This window comes from Perca fluviatilis, chromosome 3 (assembly GCF_010015445.1).
Source record: "Perca fluviatilis chromosome 3, GENO_Pfluv_1.0, whole genome shotgun sequence".
NCBI classification, from domain to species: Eukaryota; Metazoa; Chordata; class Actinopteri; order Perciformes; family Percidae; genus Perca; species Perca fluviatilis.
Window position 1 is genome coordinate 9,389,275 of NC_053114.1, and position 25,131 is coordinate 9,414,405.

Genomic DNA, 25,131 nt, shown 5'->3' on the forward strand with positions numbered 1-25,131 from the left:
TATCCACTACACAGCACTTACAGAACTCATGTTTAAGACCTAGTTCACCTGTTACTCTTGTTATTCCCTTGTTGCAAAACAGTGGTGAAAAAAAAATCAGGAGCAGTTGAGTTTTCATTAAAACTAGTTTAAAAAAAAACAACTATCAGTCCGCTGGCTGGTCTTAATTTGCAAGTTTACTCGAACATTCCCTCAGACGTTGGGCCAACTAAAGAAGGCAGCGCAAGCCAACAGTTCACTGTACCAACAGATGATCTTGTGATAACGTAACTCACGTAAGGAATAATTTAAATGGGGTTGTCCTTTTTGCAAATATACAAAATGAAATACATGAAATAAAAAATAACAGTGCAAAATAACCTAAAATCTTCTATGTGCCACACAACCAATCAGGATGAGGATCAGTGTTCAATACGCACCCCTTCCGTTTCAGTCTCACCAAAGAATTTCTAATAAGGGAAGAAGTTTCACTCTCTTGTTACTTCCGGCTTCTGAACTGTTTGCAGTTCCACCAGAGTTCCATATAGGGGGCACTCACAGGCCAGTGCAGAATGAATGGGACTCTATGGAGCTATACCCCTCAAAATCCACTTTTCTCAGGACATAAGTTTTTGTCTAGTAATTTGAATGTTGCAGTCGAAAGGGGAGGCTAAGGAAATACACACTGCTGGGTGTTAGATTTTTTTAAAGTGGCTTTTTTGTTCTAAAAAGCCGTTTAAAATGACAATGACGTCATACACATATACAGCCAGAGATGCTGCTTTACGGCAAGCTCTGAGTTGCTTCCTTTTTTTTCTCGAGGCATCGACAACACAGCTGACAGGTTAGGCTCTCCCTGTCAATACATGTGCTAGAAAGAGGTTTGCTAATGCTTTAAAGACCACGCCGAAATATTCACTTCGGATGCCGTCAAGCGGGATCTCCGATCGTAATCAGTCCTTCACTGACCAATCAGCATTCATTAACAGAACGCTAGCAACAACAACTCAACCTGTAAGAAATCGAAAGGACATAAGTACTCGTTCATTCAACTTTTGACCTATAATCCATGTTGAACTTACAAAAACTACAATCAAATCTGAGATTTCTCAACGACAATCAGGCGAAAGAGACAAATTTAGCCGTCTAGCTCCATAGAGTCCCATTCATTTTGCACTGGACCGCGATCACCCCCAGTGGAACTCTGGTGGAACTGCAACAAAATTTGGTACAATGGGGCTGAATAGGGAGTGGAAAGGCTTTCCGTAGACCGGCTTTGGTCTCACTAATGCTGTCGTATTGTGGCGATTTGCGGTCGTGTTGTGTCGATTTGCTGTTGTGTTGTGTGAATCGCTGTCGTGTTGTGATGATTTGCTGTCCTGTTTTGGTGATTTGCTGTCGTGTTGTGGGAATAGCTGTCATGTCTCTTTGTGACAAAGGCCCGTGTTTACATTTTATTCATAGCTGAGAACCTCCTGTGTATGGAATAGTTTCCCTTCTCTTATGTTTTCATTGTGGACTGGGTCTTCCACTAATCTGTGCTGTACACTATTATTTATTCAATTTTTCTAATTTGTAGGCTACACCATGTTTTTTTTACCCTGAAATTATATTATTATACTTGCAGCCATGTCAAAGTTTTACACACACACACACACACACACACACACACACACACACACACACACACACACACACACACACACTCTTTCTCCACTTGAAACCACGTGTAGGGTTTCAACCTCCGACAGTAACAGACAGCTTCCCTGACCAATGAGAATGTAGGGATTTCTCAGTTTTTCTCTGGTCATGGTCTAATGGTACCAATGTGACATGAGTAGAGGCCGACCCGGGCTGTGTAGGCGTACCCTGCGCTAGAAGTCACTCCAGCCTGAATTACTGCAACTTCTCCAAGTTTTGGAAAAACTGCGCCGTCTGCTCAGTGCTTTGCAAAGCGCTTCAGTCCCCTCACAATAAAATCACTCACCTCTTCCAGTTTATTCTATCCTGCTTTGCCTTATCATGCATAACAGCCATGTCACCCATGTGCTCTTCTCTCTTCTCTGCATCGCATTGAGTGGTAAGTACTGACTTCGAACTCTTAAGTGTGAGCTCTCGGCTGTGCCGTGTAACGTTACGCCTATTTCTCTTAGATATAGGTCAACTAAAGCTATCGGTTTCCTCGGTTAAACAACTCAGTGTGCTACTAAAGATCAGTTCTAGGATGTAGACTGTAGTTTCCTCCTGTATGGTTGGAAGATTCCCCCTACAACGACTTCAGTAAGTAGCCTAATCACTGCAGTAGGCTAATTACTGCACATTTTGGTAAAGGACACATTGAGCTCCGAGTCCCGGAGCATGAGAGCACACAGTTCAGTCAGTTCACAGAGTCAGGACAGGAAGCTATTTATGCTAACGTGGCCACTGTTTGATGTGAACTGTACCTCCCTACACAGCCCAGTCTGAGCCAGAGATAGACGAAGTGGTTCCCAGGCTGCTGTCCGGGCAGGAGGCGCACCTGTCCCCGGACCACACTGCCCGCACACTGCGGCGCCGCGGCCAGCGCTCCCTGGACGCCCCGGGTGGAGGACATTCTGACCCGGATAACATAATTCTGTCACTGCCGGCTTTCGGAAGGAGTCTGTATTTAAATCTGACGCGGGACAGCGCGTTTCTGTCAGGGGACTTCGTGGTCGAGGAGAGGCTTGGGGAGCAGAGCGCAGCGGTGAGCCGCTTATCCACGAAGCAGCTGTGCTTTTACTCCGGCTCCATTATCAACCACACTGACTCCCTGGCATCACTGAGCACCTGTGGCGGCCTGGTAAATCCATTTAAATTTTTTTGGGACTTTTTGATAGCTTTCATGTCATTCAATCCAAGCAGTTGAGCTCCAGACCTTTCCATGTTATGCACTGTAAAGGCAGGTTGGATTACAGCATCCTGGCTGGGGGACATTCTCCATGTTAGAGGGCCCTGAACACCCACACAGGAGTTTTCAGTTAAGATTGCTGATTAGACCTCTTCCCAGGACTGTGTTTAGACTGAGTGATTGACATCTTCCTGAGTCTCTTGTTAGCCTTGTTGTCCCTGTTAGGGCAGGACAAATGACAGCTTTATCATTCTTATTGGTGGGGCTGGGCGATATGGAGAATATCAAACAATATTTGTGACCAAATACCTCTATCGATATTGCGACGATACTGTAGGGTTGACTATTGGTGCTTTCAAAAATATTTACACAATGAGATTTTTGATTAATAATCATCAGGAATGTGGATATAATGACTAAATTGGTAAAGGCAAATAATAGGAGTGGGGGAAAAAATCGATACAGCATGGTATCGCAATATTTTCTGTGGCAGTACTTAATCGATATACAGACACCAGGTATCGATCTTTTATGTGTTTGTCTGCTTGACACTCCCATTTTGCAGCAATAAAATTGAAGTGAGATGAACAACAGAGAAATGTATCCTTTTAGATAAAACAGATGTTGACAAAGTTTCCTTTTGGGAACCTCATTTGAAATTGGGAAAAATTTGAAGTTGTAAAAAAAAGGTAATAAATTGCAGTATATTGCAGAATATTGCAATATGTTTAAAATTGCAATACAATTGTATTGTGACATAAGTATCATGATAATATTGTATCGTGAGGCCTCTGGTGAGTCCCACCCCTAGAAAATAATAGAATAGGAAATTACATCACTTTACAGTAAAACCAGGAAAAGACAACACTTATTTCATATCACGATATTAGGATATCCGAAATCTAAGACAATATTTAGTCTTATATCACGATATCGATTTATATTGATAAATTGCCCAGCCCTGCATATTGGTAGAAAAAGATTTGTGACCATATAAATTCCCATCTAAGCTGTGGGCCACCTTCAACCTGAGCAGTAGGTATTATCAGCCAGAAGAACTGAAAGTGTGTGTGTGTGTGTGTGTGTGTGTGTGTGTGTGTGTGTGTGTGTGTGTGTGTGTGTGTGTGTGTGTGTGTGTGTGTGTGTGTGTGTGTGTGTGTGTGTGTGTGTGTGTGTGTGTGGGCTTTTTAACAGCAGCCACTCTGCTGATATGTCTCTGAGCATGATTTTCTGCTCCTGTCTCATCAGTCATTGTAATCTCTTAAACCCCCTGACCTGCCAGTGGGTCACTCAGTTCAAAGTCACACGGTGCAGCCAATCACAACTTCACTTTATTTTAAATGCTTGGGGAGATCCTAGTTTCTAACGGTATATATCTGTCTGGCTGAAATTTGGGTAAATGTGTCTAAAATGATGCAGAAGACGTGTAGGCTACAGTATTTCAATTTGATGGAATGGAGCAACATAAAAAAATCAACATGAGTAATTTTAACAACCTTAAATTCCTATTGTAAGATGAAAAAGGGGACAACAGTGAGTACGAGAGTGAGTATGACAAAACATGTTTAACTCAACTCTCGCAGTCCCATCAGTGGCAACACATTCTCACTCCCATCGCATAAAATACAGATGCTTGGTCAGGTGCCTTTGGCGTTGTTATTGTCGCTACAAGTCTACTTTAGTGTCATATCTAAACACGCTTTATCTAAACTCGCTGGGTCAGGACTATTGGCGTCACTTTTGACGCAGTTAGGTTAAGGAAAAGATGGTTGGTGGGGACAGTTGGGTTTAGGAAAAGTGATGTGGGGACACAAAAGTCCTGTGTTCTTTGACCCATCCACCACCCCAAACGACCTCCCCACGCAGAATTTCGGCAATTTATACTACTCGCTACCATTATCGCTCTTAAAACTACGTCATCTTTAAGCGCTGCGTAGCTGCTGCTGCTCTGCCCGGTGCGTTCTATACACACGCTGAGGGGTGCTTATCTGACGCTGAGAGCCACTGCCCAAGCATCCGTATCTTACGAGTTCGGAGTGATGCAATATGAGCAAACTCTGTTGACTGTGAGGTGTGGTTGTAAGCTCACACTATGTTTTGACTGACGAGTTTTTTGTTAAACTGGTTTTGATAAAACCTTGATTTGATTGTGATTAGAGCTGCAACGATTAGTCGACTAATCAATTACGATAGAAAAATAATCGCCAACTATTTTCATCATCCATTAATCACTAATGTAATTTTTCAAAAAATGCAGAAATGGCAGAATATGCTGTTTTCAGCCTCTCATATATAGATGTTTCTTGCTCTTTACTTTTTTTTATATCATATTAAACTGAATATCTTTGGGTTTTGGACTGACAAAACAAGACATTTAAAGACATCACCTGGACTTTGAGAAACTGAGATGGACTTTTTTTTACTATTTTCTGACAGTTTTTAGACCAAACGATTAATAGATTAATTTAAAATAATCGACACAGTAATCGATAATGAAAATAATCGTTAGTTGCAGCCTTAATTGTGATATTGTCAGAGTGGAATGAGATATTTCCTCTGATCTTAAAGCTACTTTAGTTACTTAACATGGGGAAACTGCAGTCTACATGTATGGGTTAAACCAACTAAATAACATCTTAGGCCCAAGAGCCATCTCAAACAAAAGACTCTTACGATCTGTAGGTCTGCTGTTCTCTAGCAGAGCCTGACTTCTGATCTATGTGTGCAGGGCGGTTAAAGAAAATCTGAATTTCCCCACTGTGAGCAATGAGATTCCACATTATCTGAGGCATTTGGATAATGCTCTTATGTAAAATGAGTGTGCAGGTAGGGGTTCAGGCTCAGTCCTGGAATCTTCAGCAGAAATAGGCTTGAAGCCAGCTCATAAAGTAGACTGTGCTCCTTTATTTCCTCTATATTTCCTCAGTGACAGTTTGAGCATTCAGCTGACCTACAATGAATGAGCAGATCATTGTCCAGCTGCGTACAAGACACTGAAACACATGGTGGGTTTATTTGGAGAAAAAAAAAACACTGGCAGCTGCAGCAGTTGAACCTAGGGTTGCAAAATTCCAGGAATATTCAAAGTGTTCCATGGGAACTTATAGGAGTTTATGGGAATTAATTAGAAATAATAGGAATCTAATGGAAATATGGGGGATATTTACTCAGTCTGTATTTACCATGCTCCAGTGTTGCACAATTGATCAAGTATTGATCACGATTTTGGCTCCCTGCAATTAAATGAACATGATCGACTGCCACATTGACGTTTAAAATATGTGCTCATAGAAAACCCTGCTGTTTATCAAATCAGGCGCTTCCTAGCATGACACAGGATGGACTCAGTCAGCCAGTGCTGCGCCAGCAGTGGCATTAGGCACGCCGTTCACTGTTTACCTTCATTAAACTGCCTGATAATGACACCAGGCTGCTATAGTATAACAACACAGACCTCTACACACATCAGACTGCTCTGTTATAGTCTCCCATTGCCAGACCTTTCTCCACAGCACTGCTGAGGAAGGTCTGGCTAGTCCACACAGCATTCCGGCATGGGAGAAAAACACGCTCTGGGTTATTGGCATGTCTTTAAACCGGTCAGAATCGCCACGGGCGGCGCTTAAAACGCCCCGGTGGCGCTGCAAAATAGTCTTGGGAAGGAACTTGTTTTGGTGGAACATGTGTCCGTTCAAAAGTTGTTTTAGTCGTTCAACAGAAAACTCAGATTGGACAGATAGTCTTGGATTTACCCTGCAGAAATCTAAAATTCTAACCCAAAGAAAGCGGAAGTAATGGACATCCGGCTGAAAAGAAGGACATACTGCGGAATTTCCGGCAGGAACTGTGCAATCCTGGAACTGGCTAGTCCACGCAACATTCCTTGATAGGAGAAAAATGTGATCTGGTTTATTGGCATTTCTTTAAACAAGTCACAATTGTCTTGGGTGGTGTAAGAGCCACGGTGCTTCTGCAAAATAGCTTCGGTAAGGAACTTGCTTTGGAGGAATAGTGCGCGTAGGGAGGGGAGCTCTGAGGCCCGTTCCAGGAAGGAGGTTTAACAAACTCTGAGTCTAACCCTGATCAATTGTTGATTTACCCTGAGATGGGAAACTCAAGAGTTTTCGGTTCCAGAACAGCTGATTTGAGTTGGTTCAATCAACTCGGAGTAGGTTCACTCAGGGTTACGCGTGTGCACATAAGGCAGTATGAATGGAGCCATGATTCTACGATTCACCATGGTAACAACCACAAACAAACTTGTCGGCGGAAATACTCATGCGCACAAACAGCGAGTTTGAACATGCATTTCGTTAAAAAAGCAAGACAGCGGCTGCTGCTGCAAAAGAGAGAGAATTGGTGTGGGAGAAAATTGCTGCTCGAGTCAATGCGTACGCATTAACGGTGTATTAAGTGTGTGTACCAAGTCAAAGTCCTGTGTACATTGTACATTTTGGCGAATAAAGCGATTCCGATATACAGATAGAAACCAACTTCTATACCATATAAGCAGACTTAATTGTAAACCCTTCTAATAGAAATTAAAAACGATAAAGATTTTGTTGAGATGAACTTTAATTAAAGGAATTGACTCCTTTCACATTGTATTAAGAAGCATGTATTCCTTTGGCTCAGAGAGTGCAGTAGTGTGGGCTGCACATGATGGGATGGGAGAATGCAGTGTGCATGCATAGGGTTGTGGTTTTTTATGAATTCCTATTTTATGGGATGCTGGCAAATTATCTGTACATTTGATAGAAGAGCGCACTGCTGAATGCAGTGCATTGTTACATTTCAATTAAATGGGCATACTTTAAACCAAAACATGCCTCAAGACCTAGTATTTTTTTGTGTATTTCCCCCCCAAATTAAGTTCACTATTAAAAGTTACGTTTTTGATATTGAAATTGTGCAACATTCCCAAGCTTAACTCAGAAATGTACTGACCCTTTTCAACACTAGTTGAACCTGCAGCCTCTTACAGTCTGTCCAGACCAGGACTTGTTCAGGGTGTGTTCCACAGAGATGCTCACAAGTCCTTTTATGCAAGTCCAAGTCAAGTCTCAAGTCTTTGAGCCCCAAGCATAGCCAGAAAATAAACTGTAGGTGTGCATCAGAGAAACTATTGTGCCAGATTTAATCTTACGTTACATTCCCACATATACCGTACATACACTGTATGCTGGAAAGTGATTAATGCCTTTTGGTCTAAATATAAAAGATTACTGTAAGCCCCACAGCTAAGCAAGTGGGCGTTTGCTGTGAAATGGTGAAATGAGTATGGCTAAACTAGGGGGTGAATTGAATTATATAGAGTACCCGAGTTGGTTACTCTCAAAAACAATTGAGACACAGCCAGTAATGTGATCCCGACTGTTCCTGGCTAACCCCGCCTAACTGCTAACGTTACTGGAGGACCAGACAAGCGGGCCACTGCTGTTTACAATGTGTAGATTGTTCAGTGGCCGTAGCCGACAACAGTGAGTTATTTAAAGCCAAGAAAGGGGGTTGTAAATTGGGAAAAGAGGACTGTGAGTTTGCGGTGTGTTTAGCGATTGTTGCTGTACATCTAAGCCAATAAAGTGTGTTTAGTTGGGTGGTGAGGACGGCAAGGTAGCTAATGTTAGTGTTATGTTATAGCAGTTCCCACTAGAGGGCTGCATTGGGATTGGGTCCCGCCGGGTCCCGCGGGACCCAACGCAAATCTCGGGGGAGCGGGCAGTTTAAACTTTGCTGCGGGTGGGAGCGGGCGGCTTAAAAAAAAACAAACAGCGGGATCGGGATGTAGCCTGGAACCCTCGCACGCCAGCAGACACCATAGATATACATATATACTGACTGAGTTTATACCGTACTCTTAATACATCCATGGTTTATACTGTAGCCTATATCTATGACACCAGCAGCGTGTCTGAGGCTCCCAGGACAAGGGAGCTCCGAGGCGAGAAGACCCAAAATCAATGCATCTCTATTATTGTGCGGGCATTCATTCCCAGAGTTTTGCGGGTGCGGGCGGGAGTGGACATACATATTGCGGGAGTGTAACACACATGTTGCGGGTGCGGGCGGTAATGGTCAGAAATTCAGCAGGAGCGGGATGTAGAAAACAGTCCCATGCAGGGCTCTAGTTCCCACCTTAAATCTAAGCAGAGGAAGTGTGTCTGTCAGTTGGGTGGAGAGGACGGCAATGTGGTGTTTTTAGCGGTTCCTACAGTAATTATAAGCTAGGGTGACTAGACGTCTCGGTTTGACCGGGACAGTCACGATTTTTAATTGCTTGTCCCAAGCCCCGACAAAAGCCTGTTGGGACGCTAAAATGTCCCGGTTTACACCAGGAGCGGCGTCAGCCAATTTTGCCGGGGCTTCAACCCCGAATGTTTTGAGTGTAGCCCCGAATGTAACTTTGTCCAGTTTATTTTTCCGAGGCGAATAAAACAGGCAGCTACGTGTGGGGTCCGACCATGCTGTATTTGTTGCTATCACCTACCAACCGTCTCTACGTGAGGAAAGCTGTGAAAGGTGAAGTTTTCGGAGGAATCATAGCCAAATCAGTCTAATCCATTGATGCTGTCACTGCCCGATGTGAGTCTAGCGCAGATGTGAGTTGCGCATGCTTAGATTTAAACTGTTTACGGCATAACGTGTCCTACCCGATGTTAGCCGAGTCAGACCGGCTCTGGTCGAGTGCAGATCACTAGCGCACCAGGATTCTGATTGTAGGTGGGCCTCCAGAAAACTGGATGGGTCAGTTCCACCTGCATACAGACAGCCAGACACTAACGTTAATGTTAGCCTACTTGCCTTGCTGGTGTGAGGGGGTGGCTATGGGAGGACTTGATGGGGAGAGGACGGCCGAGCAGGATGGTAAGTCGTCACTTGTAACCGCGTTACATAAAATGGCAGGAGTTTACTCCTCCTCGGAGCGTTTCTTGCTGAATTTAAACAAAAACAAGCTGCTTTGCTTTGCTTTGCGTTTCATATTAGCTAATAGCTACAGTCTGTGTCTGTCTCATTGAAATTGCTTGAAAAGCTTGCGCGCAAACGTCATTCATTTCATTGGATCACTTGCTGGTGAAGATGCAGCCTGTGGGCAGGCTTAAAGGGGTGATAGAATGATTGATTATATCGGGTATTTCACACTATTCCTTAAGGTCTCCTAATGGGGTATGTATTGGTTGGGCTGAAAATGGCCTGGTTGATATTTTATTGGCCCTTATGCATCCCTGTGTTTTGGCCCTATTTGTAACAAGAGCTTTTCTTCCAAATATGGTATGCTCATGAATATTTGGATGAGCTGCGTGCTGATTGGTTGAGCGAATCCCCATACACACACATTAGAGATGCGCGCTGATTGGTTGAGCGAATCCCCATACACACACATTAGAGACGCGACAGAATCTCATATTCCAGACTGCAATGTTTCATTACCAAATTCCCTTCTGAAACTTTTTTTTATGTGAGAAATCAACGATATAAAGCTGAAATATGGGCCGTTTTACGAGAATGTATGGCTAATTGCAAATTTGGTAAGACGTGTCGGACTTTAGGAGCTCCACACAGTCTGACGAGAAAGCGGCAGCCTGCTGGGCTCCATACCCAGGGCAAAGTCACCCTTTGTGGATTACTGCATTACCGGGGCTCTGCAGCTGGCTGCCGGTGTAATTATAATATATTTAGGGCCCGAGCGCCGACAGTGGCGAAGGCCCTATTGAAACTGAAGGAATTATTATTTTCTGCAAATTAATTGCCTTTTTGAGGGCCTTAACATATTCAAATGTACGTATTTTAAGAGTTTCGGGAATAGGAGCGCAAAAATGGCTCGCTAGCGCCCCCTACAAAGTTAAAAAAATTGAGCCCCTGCAGTGCGTTTAACGTAGACTCACAAAACTTGGTACACATATGTAATATGTCAAGATGTAAAAAAAATGTCATTGGAGCCATACCATAAACCCAACAGAAAGTCCGCCATTTTGATTTCAAAGTTCGAAATTAGTGCAATTTTGGCCATTTCCACGTCGTACTTTAACGAACTCCTCCTAGAGATTTCATCCGATCAACTTCAAATTCGTTCTGTGCCACCTTAAGACCTTAAAGATGAAAAGTTGTTAAAAGAAAAAAATATTGCGTCATAGGGCGTGGCTGTGGCGGGGCGGCCATTTTGTGCGCTTCGCCGCCGAAACAGGAAGTGGGTGTAACTCGAGTGTACATTGTCCAACTGGCTCGAAACTTTTCAGGAGTCCAACCCTGAGGACAAATAAAGGCCGATATTTAATTAAAGTCATAGCGCCCCATAGTGGCAACAGGAAGTAGGCCTAAAAGTCATGGTGCTATACTTTAACAAACTCCTCCTAGAGATTTCATCCGATGGACTTCAAACTTGGTCTGTACCATCTCAACACGTTAAAGATGAAAAGTTATTAAAAGAAAAACTTTTCGTCAGACGGTGTGGGAGTGGCGTGGCGGCCATTTTGAGTGTTTAGCGATGAACAAAGAAGTTGTTGTAACTTGAGTGTACGTTGTCGTATCTGCCCGAAATTTCTCACGATTGACAAGGGTCCAGGCCTGAGGACACCTACTGGCCAAAACTGACTTTTGGTCATAGCGCCCCCCGCTGGCAACAGGAAATGCCCCTTATATGACAAACATCATCCAATTTACATGAAACTTATGTGTGGTCTACATGTGATACTGAGCCGCCCCCTATACATTAACCACGCCCACTTACTCAGACCACGCCCCCTTTGATAACATTTGAACCGTTTAAGGTACACCCGTTTTTGAGGTATCATTGAACTCAGCAGAGACTTACTTTTTCATTGGTGATGGTTTGGCCTGCCCCCTATGTTTAAGCCACGCCCCCTTTATAACTAATGACCCATTTGATGTAGACCCTTGTGTGTGAGATATCATTGAACTCAGCGGAGAGTTCCTTTTTAATTGGTGATGGTTTGACCCGCCCCCTATGCTTTAGCCACGCCCCTTTTCACAGTTAATGAACTGTATGATGTAGATGTGTGAGTTATCGTTGAACTCTGCAGGGAATTTGCTTTTCATTGGTGACGATTTGCGGTATCGGAGTGCCGCACAAATGCACGGTAGCAAGGAGCGGCGTCCGCCGGTAACCCCGACGCGCGCAAAGGCGCGAGGGCCCGTCCATCGCTGCTCGCAGCTTTATTTAGGGCCCGAGCGCCGACAGCGGCGAAGGCTCTATTGAAACTGAAGGAATTATTATTCTTTCTTCTATTATTATTTTCCCGTCAAATTAATTGGCTTTTTGAGGGGCTTAATATATTCAAAAACTCACCAAATTTGGCGGTCGCATCAAGTCTGGTGAAAATTTACGTATTTTAAGGGTTTCGGGAATAGGCGCACAAAAATGACTCGCTAGCGCCCCCTAGAAAGTTAAGAAAATTGAGCCCCTGCAGTGCGTTTAACGTAGACTCACGAAACTTGGTACACATATGTAACATGTCAAGATGTACAAAAAACGTCATTACAGCCATACCCTAAACCCAACAAGAAGTCCGCCATTTTGATCTCAAAGTTCGAAATTAGTGCGATTTTGGCCATTTCCACATGTCGTACTTTAACGAACTCCTCCTAGAGATTTCATCCAATCAACTTCAAACTCGGTCTGTGCCATCTTATGACGTTAAAGATGAAAAGTTGTTAAAAGAAAAACTTTTCATCATAGGGCGTGGCCGTGGCGGGGTGGCCATTTTGTGCGTTTCGCCGCCGAAACAGGAAGTGGGTGTAACTCGAGTGTACGTTGTCCGATTACCTCGAAACCTTTCAGGATTCATAACAGTCCAACCTTGAGGACAAATAAAGGCCGATATTTACTTAAAGTCATAGCGCCCCCTAGTGGCATCAGGAAGTAGGCCTAAAAGTCAAGGTGCTATACTTTAACGAACTCCTCCTAGAGATTTCATCCGATGGACTTCAAACTTGGTCTGTACCATCCCAACACCTTAACGATGAAAAGTTATTAAAAGAAATTTTTTTCGTCAGACGGTGTGGGTGTGGCGTGGCGGCCATTTTGAGTGTTTAGCGATGACCAAAGAAGTTGTTGTAACGGGTATGCGTTATGCATTGTTATCTGCCCGAAATTTGTCACGATGGACAAGGGTCCGGGCCTGAGGACACCTACAGGCCAAAATTGACTTTTGGTCATAGCGCCCCCTGGCACCGGAAATCTGCCTTATATGACAAACATCATCCGATTTACATGAAACTTAGAATGTGTGGTCTACATGTGATACTGGACGCCCCCCTATAATATGACCACGCCCACTTAATCAGGCCACGCCCCCTTTCATAACATTTGAACCGTTTAAGGTAGAGACTCGTGTGAGGTGTCATTGAACTCAGCAGAGACTTCCTTTTTAATTGGTTATGGTTTGACCCGCCCCCTATGCTTAAGCCCCGCCCCCTTTCATAAAATTTGAACTTTTTAAGATAGACCCTTGTGTGAGGTATCAATGAACTCAGCAGAGACTTCCTTTTTAATTGGTGATGGTTTGACCCGCCCCCTATGCTTTAGCCACGCCCCTTTTCAAATCTAATGAACCGTATGACGTAGAGTCTTGTGTGAGGTATCGTTGAACTTGGCGGGGAGTTCCCTTTTAATTGGTGACGATTTGCGGCGTCCGAGTGCCGCACGAATGCACGGTCGCAAGGAGCGGCGTCCGCCGGTAACCCCGACGCGCGCAGAGGCGCGAGGGCCCGTCCATCGCTGCTCGCAGCTTTAATTACAGTTTGAATTTCGTCACGGCACTTATATCACAGCTACCCCAAGGTCTTACAAAGCTAACAAAAGCTAACAGTCCGATTTGAATTTAAGGCATTTTTATGAACGTGAGAGGTCTTGTTAAGAGGAGCAGCTAGCTAGCTAGCTATGTGTCCCATTCAATACAATCGGAAACGATCTAGGCTGGCTAGCTACACTTTCGGCATAACTATAGTATATTTACAGTTTGAATTTCGTCGTCAGCATGTATATTACAGGTTCCCCAAGGTCTTAAAAAGCTTAGCTAACACTTGTCCGATTTCGGATTTCAATTTAATGCATTTTTGTGAATTTCAGGGTCTCGTTAGGAGGAGGCTAGCTAGCTCTCATTGATGGACTCCAGCTCACCGCGGGCTCTATCAATGAGACTCGCGGACAAGAGGCGTTTATTTCCCCGATTGTTTGTTTAAATAACTCAACACACATATCCATTATAAGATTAACTGGAACCTGCGGTAAGAGATTGCGGGCGTAACAAGCTCGCTGACCACGCTCTCAGTCACACACCGGCCATTTAGCAGGAAGAGGGGAGGGAGAACAGCGAGCTGCAGGCCCTGGAGCTCTGTCAGGGCAGCGGCGTTTAGTAGTCCAGTCACCCAGAAAGGGTGAGTTTGCGGCGGTATTGAGCACTGCGGGCTGCCAGCCGTGACGGAGCTCAATGGATCTCACTGCTAGCCGGGGTCTGTGAAAGACAGGCAGGGCGGCGATGTAGCAACCCAGGCAGCACCGGCCGCTGAACTCCGACACACAGTCGGACATAATTTGCAATTAGCCATCAATTTTCGTAAAATAGCCCATATTTGAGCTTTACATAATTGATTTCTCGCATAAAAAAGTTTCAGAAGTGAATTTTGTAATGGAATAGCAGAGATCTGCATGACCTAGATTCAGAAGACTACCTGATCTCAGGTCAGTTGTGTAGCCTATGTAAATGTTGGGGCGTGACCGTTCTCTTAATACATCCATGGGCATGACAAAGGTACAGGTCCTGGGATGCTTACGTCTACTTCCAGCTTTGTTGAGATTTGCCCGTTTTCAGCAGCAGTTTCACAATTCATAGTAAAGGGGTGTCAATGGGATTTTGAGCTTCTATGTATGTCCTATTTACCCACCAAACTGTCGTTATTCAACTATGACAAGGTAAAATCGGTTTTGCATTCTATCACCCCTTTTAAGAGTCCACACGTTGGGTAGAAGCCGCTGATTGGCTGTGAAGATTTCACTTAAAGCTTTCCTCGGGCTGTTTATTGGATGAACTGCTAGAATGAAAATCATTCACTACTGACTATAGAGCGCCGAAGTCACGCCCTTGTACTTCCGGTTCATGGGACCTTAATTTGGAAAAAATATGAACGACAGAGGAGAGATAATAATTATTTTTTGATCCCGTTGAGCCATGGATTACAAATATGATGTTCGTCAATTTATAACGAAAGTCTCAGTTTATTGTTAAACTGTTGAAGTATAAGACTGTGAAAATACGTAATTACAAAGACTACACACTTCATGGATGACGTCTCGCTGAAGCTATGATGTCTCTGTAAATCGTACCGGAGATGTAACCTTACTCTAATGAGCAGAGGATCTTGCTTGTTCTTTTGCTTATCTGCTGAAAACACAGATAAAACACAGCAGTTAAGATAACGTTACATGTGTTGTTTAACAGAGCTAAGCTAACTAGCTAGCAAGCCAAGCTTGCTAGGTGAGGTAGATTGTGTGAGACGGGAGATAGTTCACTGAGCGGTTTCACACAAAGAGTTTCTTCAGTTGAAAAATTATCTTTTAAATTGACGAGTATCAAATTTGTAATCCATGACTCAATTAAAACGGGATCAAAAAATAATTTGCTTCTCCCCGTTCACCATCGTTCATATTTTTTCTGAGTTAAGGTCCCATGAGGTCCACCGGAAGGGACGTGACTTCGGCTTTCTATAGGCCTGGGTCAAAATGGGTGGGCCTGGACCTAAAATTGGTGGGCCGAGGCCCACCCGGGCCCAATGGTAGCGCCGCTTGTGGTGCAGATGTGAGTTGCGCAAGCTCAGATTGAAACGGTTTACGGCATAACGTGTCTTACTGAAATCCATAAAATAATAAATGTTTCTCTTTACATACAATAACAGAAGATGGAAATCATTTCAAAAACGTTTTAGCTATCTGTGATTGTTTGATTGCTAAAGTTAGCTCAAAACGGCATTCAAGTGACAGCCTTTGTTGTGTTTGATTGCAAACTTGTAGCTAGCAGTCATTTCAAAAACGTTTTAGCTATCAATAATTGATTGCTAACGTTAACTCAAAAAGCCATTAGCATTTTGTAAGCTACTTGTCGCAAAGTGACGCATGCGCAATTCACATCTGCACTCGTCACAAAGGGACTCATGCGTGACTAAAATCTGCGCTCGACTCCCATCGGGCACTGACAATTCCATCAACACAAAGTTTAGGAGCGCAATGCTAATGATTTTAGTTTGAAGTTCCTGTGACGTGACGTTCCAGTCTACGGTTCAGACTCAAACACACGGAGCTCTGAAGTAGACCTGTGCGTCACTTAGTGTCCACTCTGGCTGTGAAATGCTGGGCATGGATGCGCTCACAGCTGTGGACATGCTGCAGCAGATGTGTTGCGTTTGTGCTCCGTGTATTTCTGTAGTTTCGGTTTTCCACCTCTGACGTAGAGCAGCGTGCAGCCACTTCTCTAGCTAAACTATTTGTCTCATTCAGAGACCAGAGACCCAAGAGCTCTGTGTCTGTCAGACGGTCTGAGGTCTACCGTATCAGCAGAGCAATCACTTAATGCACAGCAGACTATGGTGCAGGTATAGATTATTTTCTGAAATATAGTGACTTTATTCTTGTAATAGTCTATTCTAACTTTATTTTTCTCAAAATATTACGACTCCTCCAAATCACAGAGAACACAGATATGCTGTATTTTGAATGTGCACAAAGTTTTGGACATGAGTAGAAATCTTGCTCAAACACATCTGAAATATTACAGTCCATTAAAATTAATAATGTATCATTGAGGTGAATAATTGTCATATGCACATTTAGGGAGGTTACTTCCCCAACAAAAGACGCAAAAGAGGAGGGAGGATTAAATGATGCCTATAGGCTACATGTGTGCTGACTCTGATATAGAAAAGTCAATCCAAAGGAGAATAAATAGTTGAAAGCATTACAGAATGCTTGAGAGCCTTACTGCAATATATTCCATTATCTTTTTATATTTGGATTGTAATCTAGGTTTCTCTTTACATAAAGATATTTGCAGCATACATTAATTCAGAAAAAGGTAGAAATAGGTGCATAAAAATTCACCAGAATGCAGGAAATGAAGTGTTTAATGCTCAAAACTTTCAATAAATCATTTTAATTATCTTGGGGTTATTGGAATAAATAACACTTCAAAGAATCTTTTTTTTAGAAAAAATCTCAACATAAATCTCACACTAAACTGAAAAAGGCTGTTGCTGCAATTTAGTTAAGGAGCCTACGATCAAAATAATGAAGTTACTGTCTGTGTCTATGTCTGACCTGGGCTGGCACATGTTAAAAAGCGCGTGCGTGCACAAGCACTACTGTCACGCGCAAAGTGTCCCGGTTTTAGTTCCGGGAAATCTTGTCACCCTATTCTAAGTTGAAAATTTGTGTCTGTCAGTTGGGTAACGTACAGAGCTCCGCGTGAGCACAGGCTTTTATGACTGTCAGTTTGGCCAGCATCTAACGTAAGCTACGCCGATGTGCTGTTAAGTAATATTTGGCTATGTGAGACAAGCTTCTAGCAACATTTGTTGTGAATGCTGCGGTCTCAACCTGGCAAATACCATAAATGACAACTGTTAACAATTTAATTGCCTGTAAATTGCTTATCCTAATCGCTAACTCTTATATCCTTTGTTTTTGTTGTTTTCCGTTAATCACATTGGATTGGCCAGGTGTACATGCAACCCTGCTCCACAGGCGCATGGCGTTTATGAGGTGGCTGCGTCTATACAGACTCCTTTCGTTGTGATCGCTGCAAATTGTTTTCAGTGTGAGTGAATCTGTTTGCCCCCTGCTTTTGCATTGCTGAGCACCTCACATGTGCGCCCTGAAAACATTGAGATGAAAAAACTTCAACTTACAACTCGACCAAGTTAGAGATTGTACTGTATATGTATGACTGTTGCAAGCACAGTAAATCAAAAACAAGGTCTACGTGTACACTGTAGACAGTTGTAGAATTCATTACTGAACTGGACTGGTGGACTGAAGTGTATGATACAAAAACTTGCTTTGGTTATTAAGCCGATTGTTGAATGCACAATTCTCTGGTTTATCAGTGAAGTGTCTGACACTAGACTGCAGACTGGATTCTCTACTCACTGTGTAGATGGACTTTTATGCATTTTTATGAACTATGATAATCTGGTCATGGGCCACATCTCTTGCCTGCATCAAGGCGCTGACTCACTCGCTCTCACTCTTATTTGCATCTTACTTAAAGTTGCATCCAGTAACAACTTAAGTGTTTTTCGCCGTGTTTACTGCCATTTTTCTGCGGACGCCACCACAGAACATTACCTGCCCAAACACTAGTAAAAATACAGGTTTCCCTCTCCTGCTTAACAAAAAATGCCGCTGTGCAAATAACAATTAAAAATGTAGTCAAAAGTCAGCAGTGTTGGCCAGGCTGTGTCTCCCTCCATGTTGCCCGGAGAAACTGAGAGGAGAGATGCATAAAAGCTTTACAAAAGAAACGGTTTATGTAACGCAACATAAAACTATATTGACATAAATGGTATTGTCATTCCATATCTCGTTGTAAAATATTATATTGATATACCTTTAAAAAGTCCATATACCGCCCAGCCCTAACACAGTGCCATGGTTAGCATTGCTAAGCCTCTGTTCTGATTGACAGGTAAACCCTAAAGCATCCCCTGCTTTATTGTCTATTTTAAAATAAATGGGACCATAATTTACAAAATGAACATCATGCTGTGTTGAAGAAGACTTGAAACTAGCGATTTAGACCATAAACTGATTAGAAAATGTTTACTGAGGTAATAAATAAGAGTGAGAAGTAGGCTCATTTTCTCATAGACTTGCAATTGGATAATAATAGAGGAGAGTTGGATTACTTACTAGTAACAAGTGTAATTGTGTAATCATTTTACTTTGTTAAACAGACCAGACCTAGGTTACACCCATAGACTAAAATATTTAATTGTGATTCAATCACATGATTGTCCATAGCTAACACGCGATTAAGACATTTCCATCTGCAATGCGGTTCCTTGACAAAAAAGAACACAATTTTTCCGACTTTATAATCTCAGAGACTATCCTGGTTTTTTGTCTTGTAAATCTCATAAATTTACCACTTTAATCTCACAAAATATCCAGTTTTTTTCTCGTAGATTTAGATCTAAGAAATTAAGATTTCTGATTCAACAAAAATGTTTTTCCTACAATGGACACCCTCCTCCAGCTGAGTGAAGTTCCTCAGATCCATCCAACCTCAGCTGTCCAGGATTGGTTGTGATATACCTCTCTTTCCAGCTAATGCCTATGAATAGTCATGTCCCTGTGTTTGTGGAGCTGTAGAAATGCTTTAATCCATCCTCCAGTCCACATTATGCTGGCTAACAGCATTTGTTAACCCTGGGGCTCAGCCACGAGTGGAATGTCTGTGCAAACGTTGAAACAAACTGAGTTGCCACTTTATTTTATGGCATACCAAAATGCTCTAGTCAGAGCAGGCCTGTTCATAGTGCTGCACTGTGACTGCTGAATCTGCATTGTCTTGTTTCTCTCTTTCTGCCATTGTTGCTGTGCAGACCTCACAAGTTAGTGCTAGAAAGAGTGCAGAATGTTTTTTAGTTTTGTATGAACTTGACTGTACTTTGACATAAGAGCTGATCTGATTTGATCGATAGAATTTCTTCACTATGCTCTAGGAAGAGTGCCTTTATTTCAGGAACAACAGAGATTGTTGTGATGACCACTTTGAGAAAGAAGCCAGGGTTTGAACTTGGGCTACTGTCCAGTAGGGCTGTCAAAACTGGCCAAAACTGACGTTTGAAAAGTTGTTCTAAAAACACTTATCTATTTGTGCACAGTATGTCCATAAGACGGCAGACCAATACAACGGAGGCATCTAAAGATGTATTTAAAAAAATACTGACATTATAAAATAATAAAATAATGTCCTCTCTCTCTCTCTCTCTCTCTCTCTCTCTCTCTCTCTCTCTCTCTCTCTCTCTCTCTCTCTCTCTCTCTGGAGCATGCAGAAGGCAGGACATGACGCTGATTACACGCAGCTGTTCGTAATTTTGTCATTAACAACAGAGTCTCTTGCCGTTCCCTGAATCTGTCCTACTATATTGCTGTCTGCTCTTACCCGACGGAAACGTCCGGATCTATTTGTCTCTTCAGTTAGACATTTTCGTTGGTGTCTTTGTGCCGTCTTCTTCTTTGCCCTCGTTGTTTGTTTGCCTCCGGTAGCGGCAGCCGCATGTTAGAAACGTCATCAACACACCCACCTGCTCACTCTTCCCGACCGGCTGGGCTCAATTAGACAGGAAGCTGATTTTAGGAAGCAGGGGCCCCTCGAGAACTCGCGAAAATACATTTTCATATTCAAATGTGACTTTTATTGTACAATTCGAAGATATATTCAAAATTAGAATATTTGTTGACAGCACCTGACTACATTGACAAATTGTCACAATTTCCGTTAACAAAATTAACACCAGACATGAGGGGGCAACAATCAAACGCGCTTGATTTGATTTACGCTTGATCCTACGTACTTACGCTCAATTTTCTGGGTTCGCAGTATAGTCTTGGGTTTTCTCCAGACAGCGAACCGAGGGAGTGGCTGTGAACAATGACGTTTAGGCTGTGCGCTGGAGTTGTAGTTGTGTAATGGCGGCGGAGAAAGATGCGAGCAAAGCCATTCAGTCTGTTGTGGCAACGCTGCCGAATATCCAGAAGTTAAAGCCCGAGCAAGAACAGTCTTTGCTGAGTTTTGTTGGTGGCCATGATGATGTGGCCCTCCTCCCCACGGGGTTTGGGAAAAGTTTGATTTTCCAGCTCGCTCCGTTAGTGGTGAAGGAGTTGGCTAAGGCTAATGCTAGCGATGGTAATGCTAAATATAAGCCTTGTCAGTCTCCCCTCTTGCACATGCGCATGACATATGTCACGACCCAACGTCAGCGATTGGTTATGGCAGATCCAGAGGGGCTCTGGTCAGATCCAATAGTTTTACAGTTTTTTCGATTGCTAAATGATAGTGGGCACAACTGAAGCCACATGTGCAAAACTCGAACTACAGTCTGCACAGCAGCAGTTCATGTGGACCAAACTATAGTTCGTTTTTCATTGCTTGAACACACTTACACTACATACTTATCCCAGGACTTTAACCACAACGTACACATCACTGTAGATTTACAGCACTTTGTTCAAATGCTAACACACTGCTGTCAAAACTGTTAACCACACATTCAAAACTGAATAGATTTCAGTCTGGTGCCTGTCAAACACTGCTGATTGAAACTTTAGCTGAAAGTCTAAGCAGGTGTCTTGTTTTAGACAAGTTAGTGAACATATATGATATTTATACAGAGAAAGCTCAGAAAGCCTTTTTTTTTAATTTAAACACCAAATAAGAATGAAACAATTATACACTGTACCATTTGAGAGAAACAGGTAAAAGAGCAGAGATACCAACATGTCCAGGTAAGATGTCTGAGGTTATGTACACAGCTATAAAAAAAAAAAGTGAAAAAACACTATATCTTTACAATAGTAAAACTGCGTACTGCGAAAGTAATGGAGGTGAAAGCAATAGAAACACCACATTCATTTGTATTTAGAGATGATGCAGACATCCAATGTGATGAATAAAACTTGCCACATGATGCTGGAGAGAGGCAGGATTAGTCACACTATTCTTTTTTTACTGTTATGTAGGTACGTTTAGTTTTTTTCCCCAGTAATTCCATAAATTACCAGAGACAAAATACTATATTGAAGAAAACTTCTGATTTTCATTCCTTCTTGTTTACCTTACGTACTGGTATATAACAAAAAACAACAACCTATATGTGGAAGTCCATCACCCTGTAAATGAACTACTTTGTTGTGTGGCAGTGATGTGCCAAAGTTTTTCCCTTCAATAAAACATTGACTTAAACCCCACTTGTAAATCTGAGGCCATTGTTCTCAGCAGGTAAACGATACAGAGCCTACTCCGGGTAGGGAATGAGTCCTTACCTCAAGTGAAGGAGTTCAAGTACCTTGAGGTCGCAAGTGAGGGGAAAATGGTGTGGGAGATTGGTCGGAGAATCTGTACAGCGGGGGCAGTATTACATTCACTTTATTGCACAGTCGTGACGAAAATTGAGCTGAGCTTGACGGCAGAGCTCTCGATCTACTGGTCAATTTTCGTTCCTACCCTCACCTATGGTCATGAAGGCTGGGTCATGATCGAATGAACGAGATCCAGGGTATAAGTGGCCGAAATGGCTTTCCTCAGGAGGGTGGTCAATACCAGGTTATCGTTCTCCATAAAAAAACATGAAATCAAGGAGAGGGTTAACTTTTCCTGCTAAAGATTTCCCACCATGGTCAGAAAGCACAGGGGAGACACTTTGTTTCTCTCACTATGCCCTTTAGAGTCTCTACTCGCTCCGAAGCTAATCACCATCACTCGCTCAACCATACACTCCCCCCGCGCACACGCATGCCGGCCCTGCTTTTCTCTTAAAGAGATCGACACACACACCAATGCACAAGTGTAAACTTCAGGCTACTTATGTAGGCCGGAAGTTTATGCTTCTGTGGAGGCTCTGTGTGGAGTCTGCAGAACCCTAACACCCCAACATAAGTCTTTAAACAAACTTTGATAAAAGATTGGGGAAACCACTGCATACTTTCAGGTAGGTAAGACTTTAACCCGCCGACAGTCAGGTCACAGACGCCAAACTGATTCTCCAGTCGGTCTAGATCTCTGAGATCTCTCTGAGAGCCACTAATAAAAGCACAGAAGTGGAATCTGAATCCTTTGTAAGCAGATAATTCACCACTTTCATTAAGTGCTAGAGGTGTGACAAGATCTCATGATATTATAACGTTAAAGGTTGTCTCGCAATATCGGTACAGTGAGCAGTGGCCAGAATGACTGAGTCTGGCTTTGACTTCTAAATTAGCATAGAAGATCCTTGCCTGTTCATCAAAGTAAACTTTTGCAGAGCTGCTTGTTAAACCCAGCATTAGAACGTTAGAGGGTACCGCCTCTCTCTCTCTCTCTCTCTCTCTCTCTCTCTCTTGCTCGCCTGAGACACAGGTCCGCAGCCCGGCAGCAGTTCAGTGAGGCGCTGGCTCGCGCAAATCGTTTCTTTTTTCTGTCTTTTTTTTTAAATGACAGCAAAGCCTAACTTTCCTTTTAAATGATATTAAACAAAGAGAAATGTTCTCCCCTCTTCTTCTAGAAATGGTCATGAATTAATACTAGAGTAGCTATTTCCTTGTTTACTGCTTAAATGAATGAAATGCAGAGGAGGAGAAATCAGTCTCCACAAAATCATCTGTTGAGTGTTTGGTGGTTATTTATGTGTGCTTTGAAACTTAATCACTGTGAATCAATCATCTTTTCAACTGCAGGAGACATAGTTAGTGGCCAAGGGTCTCCACTACTGCCAGAAAATGTGGACATGCTTATATTACTGAAAAAGAACATGACTGTATCCTAGGCTAAGCAGTGTATCATGCTTAAAGGGGTGATAGAATGATTATACAGGGTATTTCACACTGTTCCTTAAGGTCTCCTAATAGGGTATGTAACATTGGTTGGGCTGAAAATTGCCCGAATGCTATTATATGGCCCCATAACTACCCTGTGAATATGGCCATATTTGTAACAAGAGCTTTTCTTCCAAATATGGTATGAACATGAATACTTAGATGAGCTGCACGCTGATTGGTTTGAGCGAACCACATAGAAACACATTGGAGACTCGACAGCAGGTGTCATATTTCAGACACTGCAATGTTTTGTTACAGAATTCACTTCTGAGACTTTTTTATGCGAGAAATCAAGGATATAAAGCTCAAATATGGGCCGTTTTACGAAGATTTATGGCTAATTGCAAATTTGGTAAGACTTGTCGGATTTCAGGAGGTCCACACAGTCTCACGAGACAGCGGCAGCCCCACTGCACTCCATAGCCAGGAGAAAGTCACCGTTACTGGGTTAGCTACTGGACAACTGGGGCTGCCGGCATAACTATAATATATTTACGCCACTTCAATAACAGCTACCCTAAGGTCTTACAAAGCTAAAGCTTGTGTCAGATTTAAATTTAATGCATTTTTGTGAATAGGAGGGGTTTCGTTAGCTGCTAAGATCTAATAGTTAAGATCAATGGATGTTGAGTGAATCACAGACCGGTACGTGTCAAAGTTTAGTCAGGATACTGTTTTGAAACCATTTTATCCTTTTTTTTTAAGTGCTATAAAATTGAATAAAACACCCAAAATGCAATGAAAGTAATCATTAAATTTAACTACGTAAAAGTACAGTTTGAATTTCGTCACGCCACTTATAGAACAGCTACCCTAAGGTCTTAAGGTGCTGACACACTAAGCCGATGGCCGACCGTTGACAGAAAAGCCAGTCGAGATGATCGGTCGCGTCCCCAAAAAACTGCCTGGAACACATCAAGGCGACACAGACTTGAGAAACGTAATACGTCTCCATAGCAGCAGGCGGCGCTACTCTGTATTGTTGCCCAAGAAATGAAAATCGGCAGCTGATTGGACGAACGCGTCACATGGGTTTGTTTTCTCGGGGAATTCAAAGCCAGACTGTCATGGCGGCCCTTCAGAATACGATCTCATATTGTAATAAATAGTTCACTGAAACATGTTTCTGAAAACATTTTAAGCGAGAAATTGGCCATGCAGTTCCTGAATCTGTCTTCATTTCAGCTCAACAAAGGTCAGTTTAAAAGATTTTCGTCAGATTTTGAGAGACTCTAGTCACCTCATTCCGCTCCCTATTTCCGGATGAGTCCCGACTGCCCTGCCGCCGACTGAACATGTCAGGTTGGCGAAAATGAACGCCGACAGCCCCCCAGACTGATGACGGCATGGGACACACCGAACAGATTTGAGTCACTGACCTCGCTAGACTTTTCAGCCTAGTGTGTCCACACCTTTACAAAGCTAACGCTTGTGTCAGATTTAAATTTAATGCATTTTTGTGAATAGGAGGGGTTTCGTTAGCTGCTACTGTCCATTCAATCCTATGGGTAGCTAAAGATCGAGGACAGCTAGCTAGCTACACTTTCGGCATAACTATAATATATTTACAGTTTGAATGTCGCCACACCACTTATAGAACAGCTACCCTAAGGGCTTCCAAAGCTAAAGCTTGTGTCCAATTTCAATGTAATGTATTTTTGTGAATAGGAGGGGTTTCGTTAGCTGCTAGTGTCCATTC

At 42.8% G+C, this 25,131-nt stretch overlaps 1 protein-coding gene across 1 annotated transcript in view; it reads left to right on the forward strand.

Annotated features, from left to right (window-relative positions):
* Window positions 1-1,833: 1,833 nt before the first annotated feature.
* adamts17 (ADAM metallopeptidase with thrombospondin type 1 motif, 17) overlaps window positions 1,834-25,131 on the forward strand; it is a 213,355-nt gene continuing 190,057 nt past the window's right edge. The window contains exons 1-2 of the mRNA XM_039795147.1: window positions 1,834-2,059; window positions 2,436-2,800. Of these exons, the coding sequence (XP_039651081.1) occupies window positions 2,002-2,059; window positions 2,436-2,800 (423 nt within the window). The 5' untranslated portion in view covers window positions 1,834-2,001. The remainder of the gene's footprint in view (window positions 2,060-2,435; window positions 2,801-25,131) is intronic.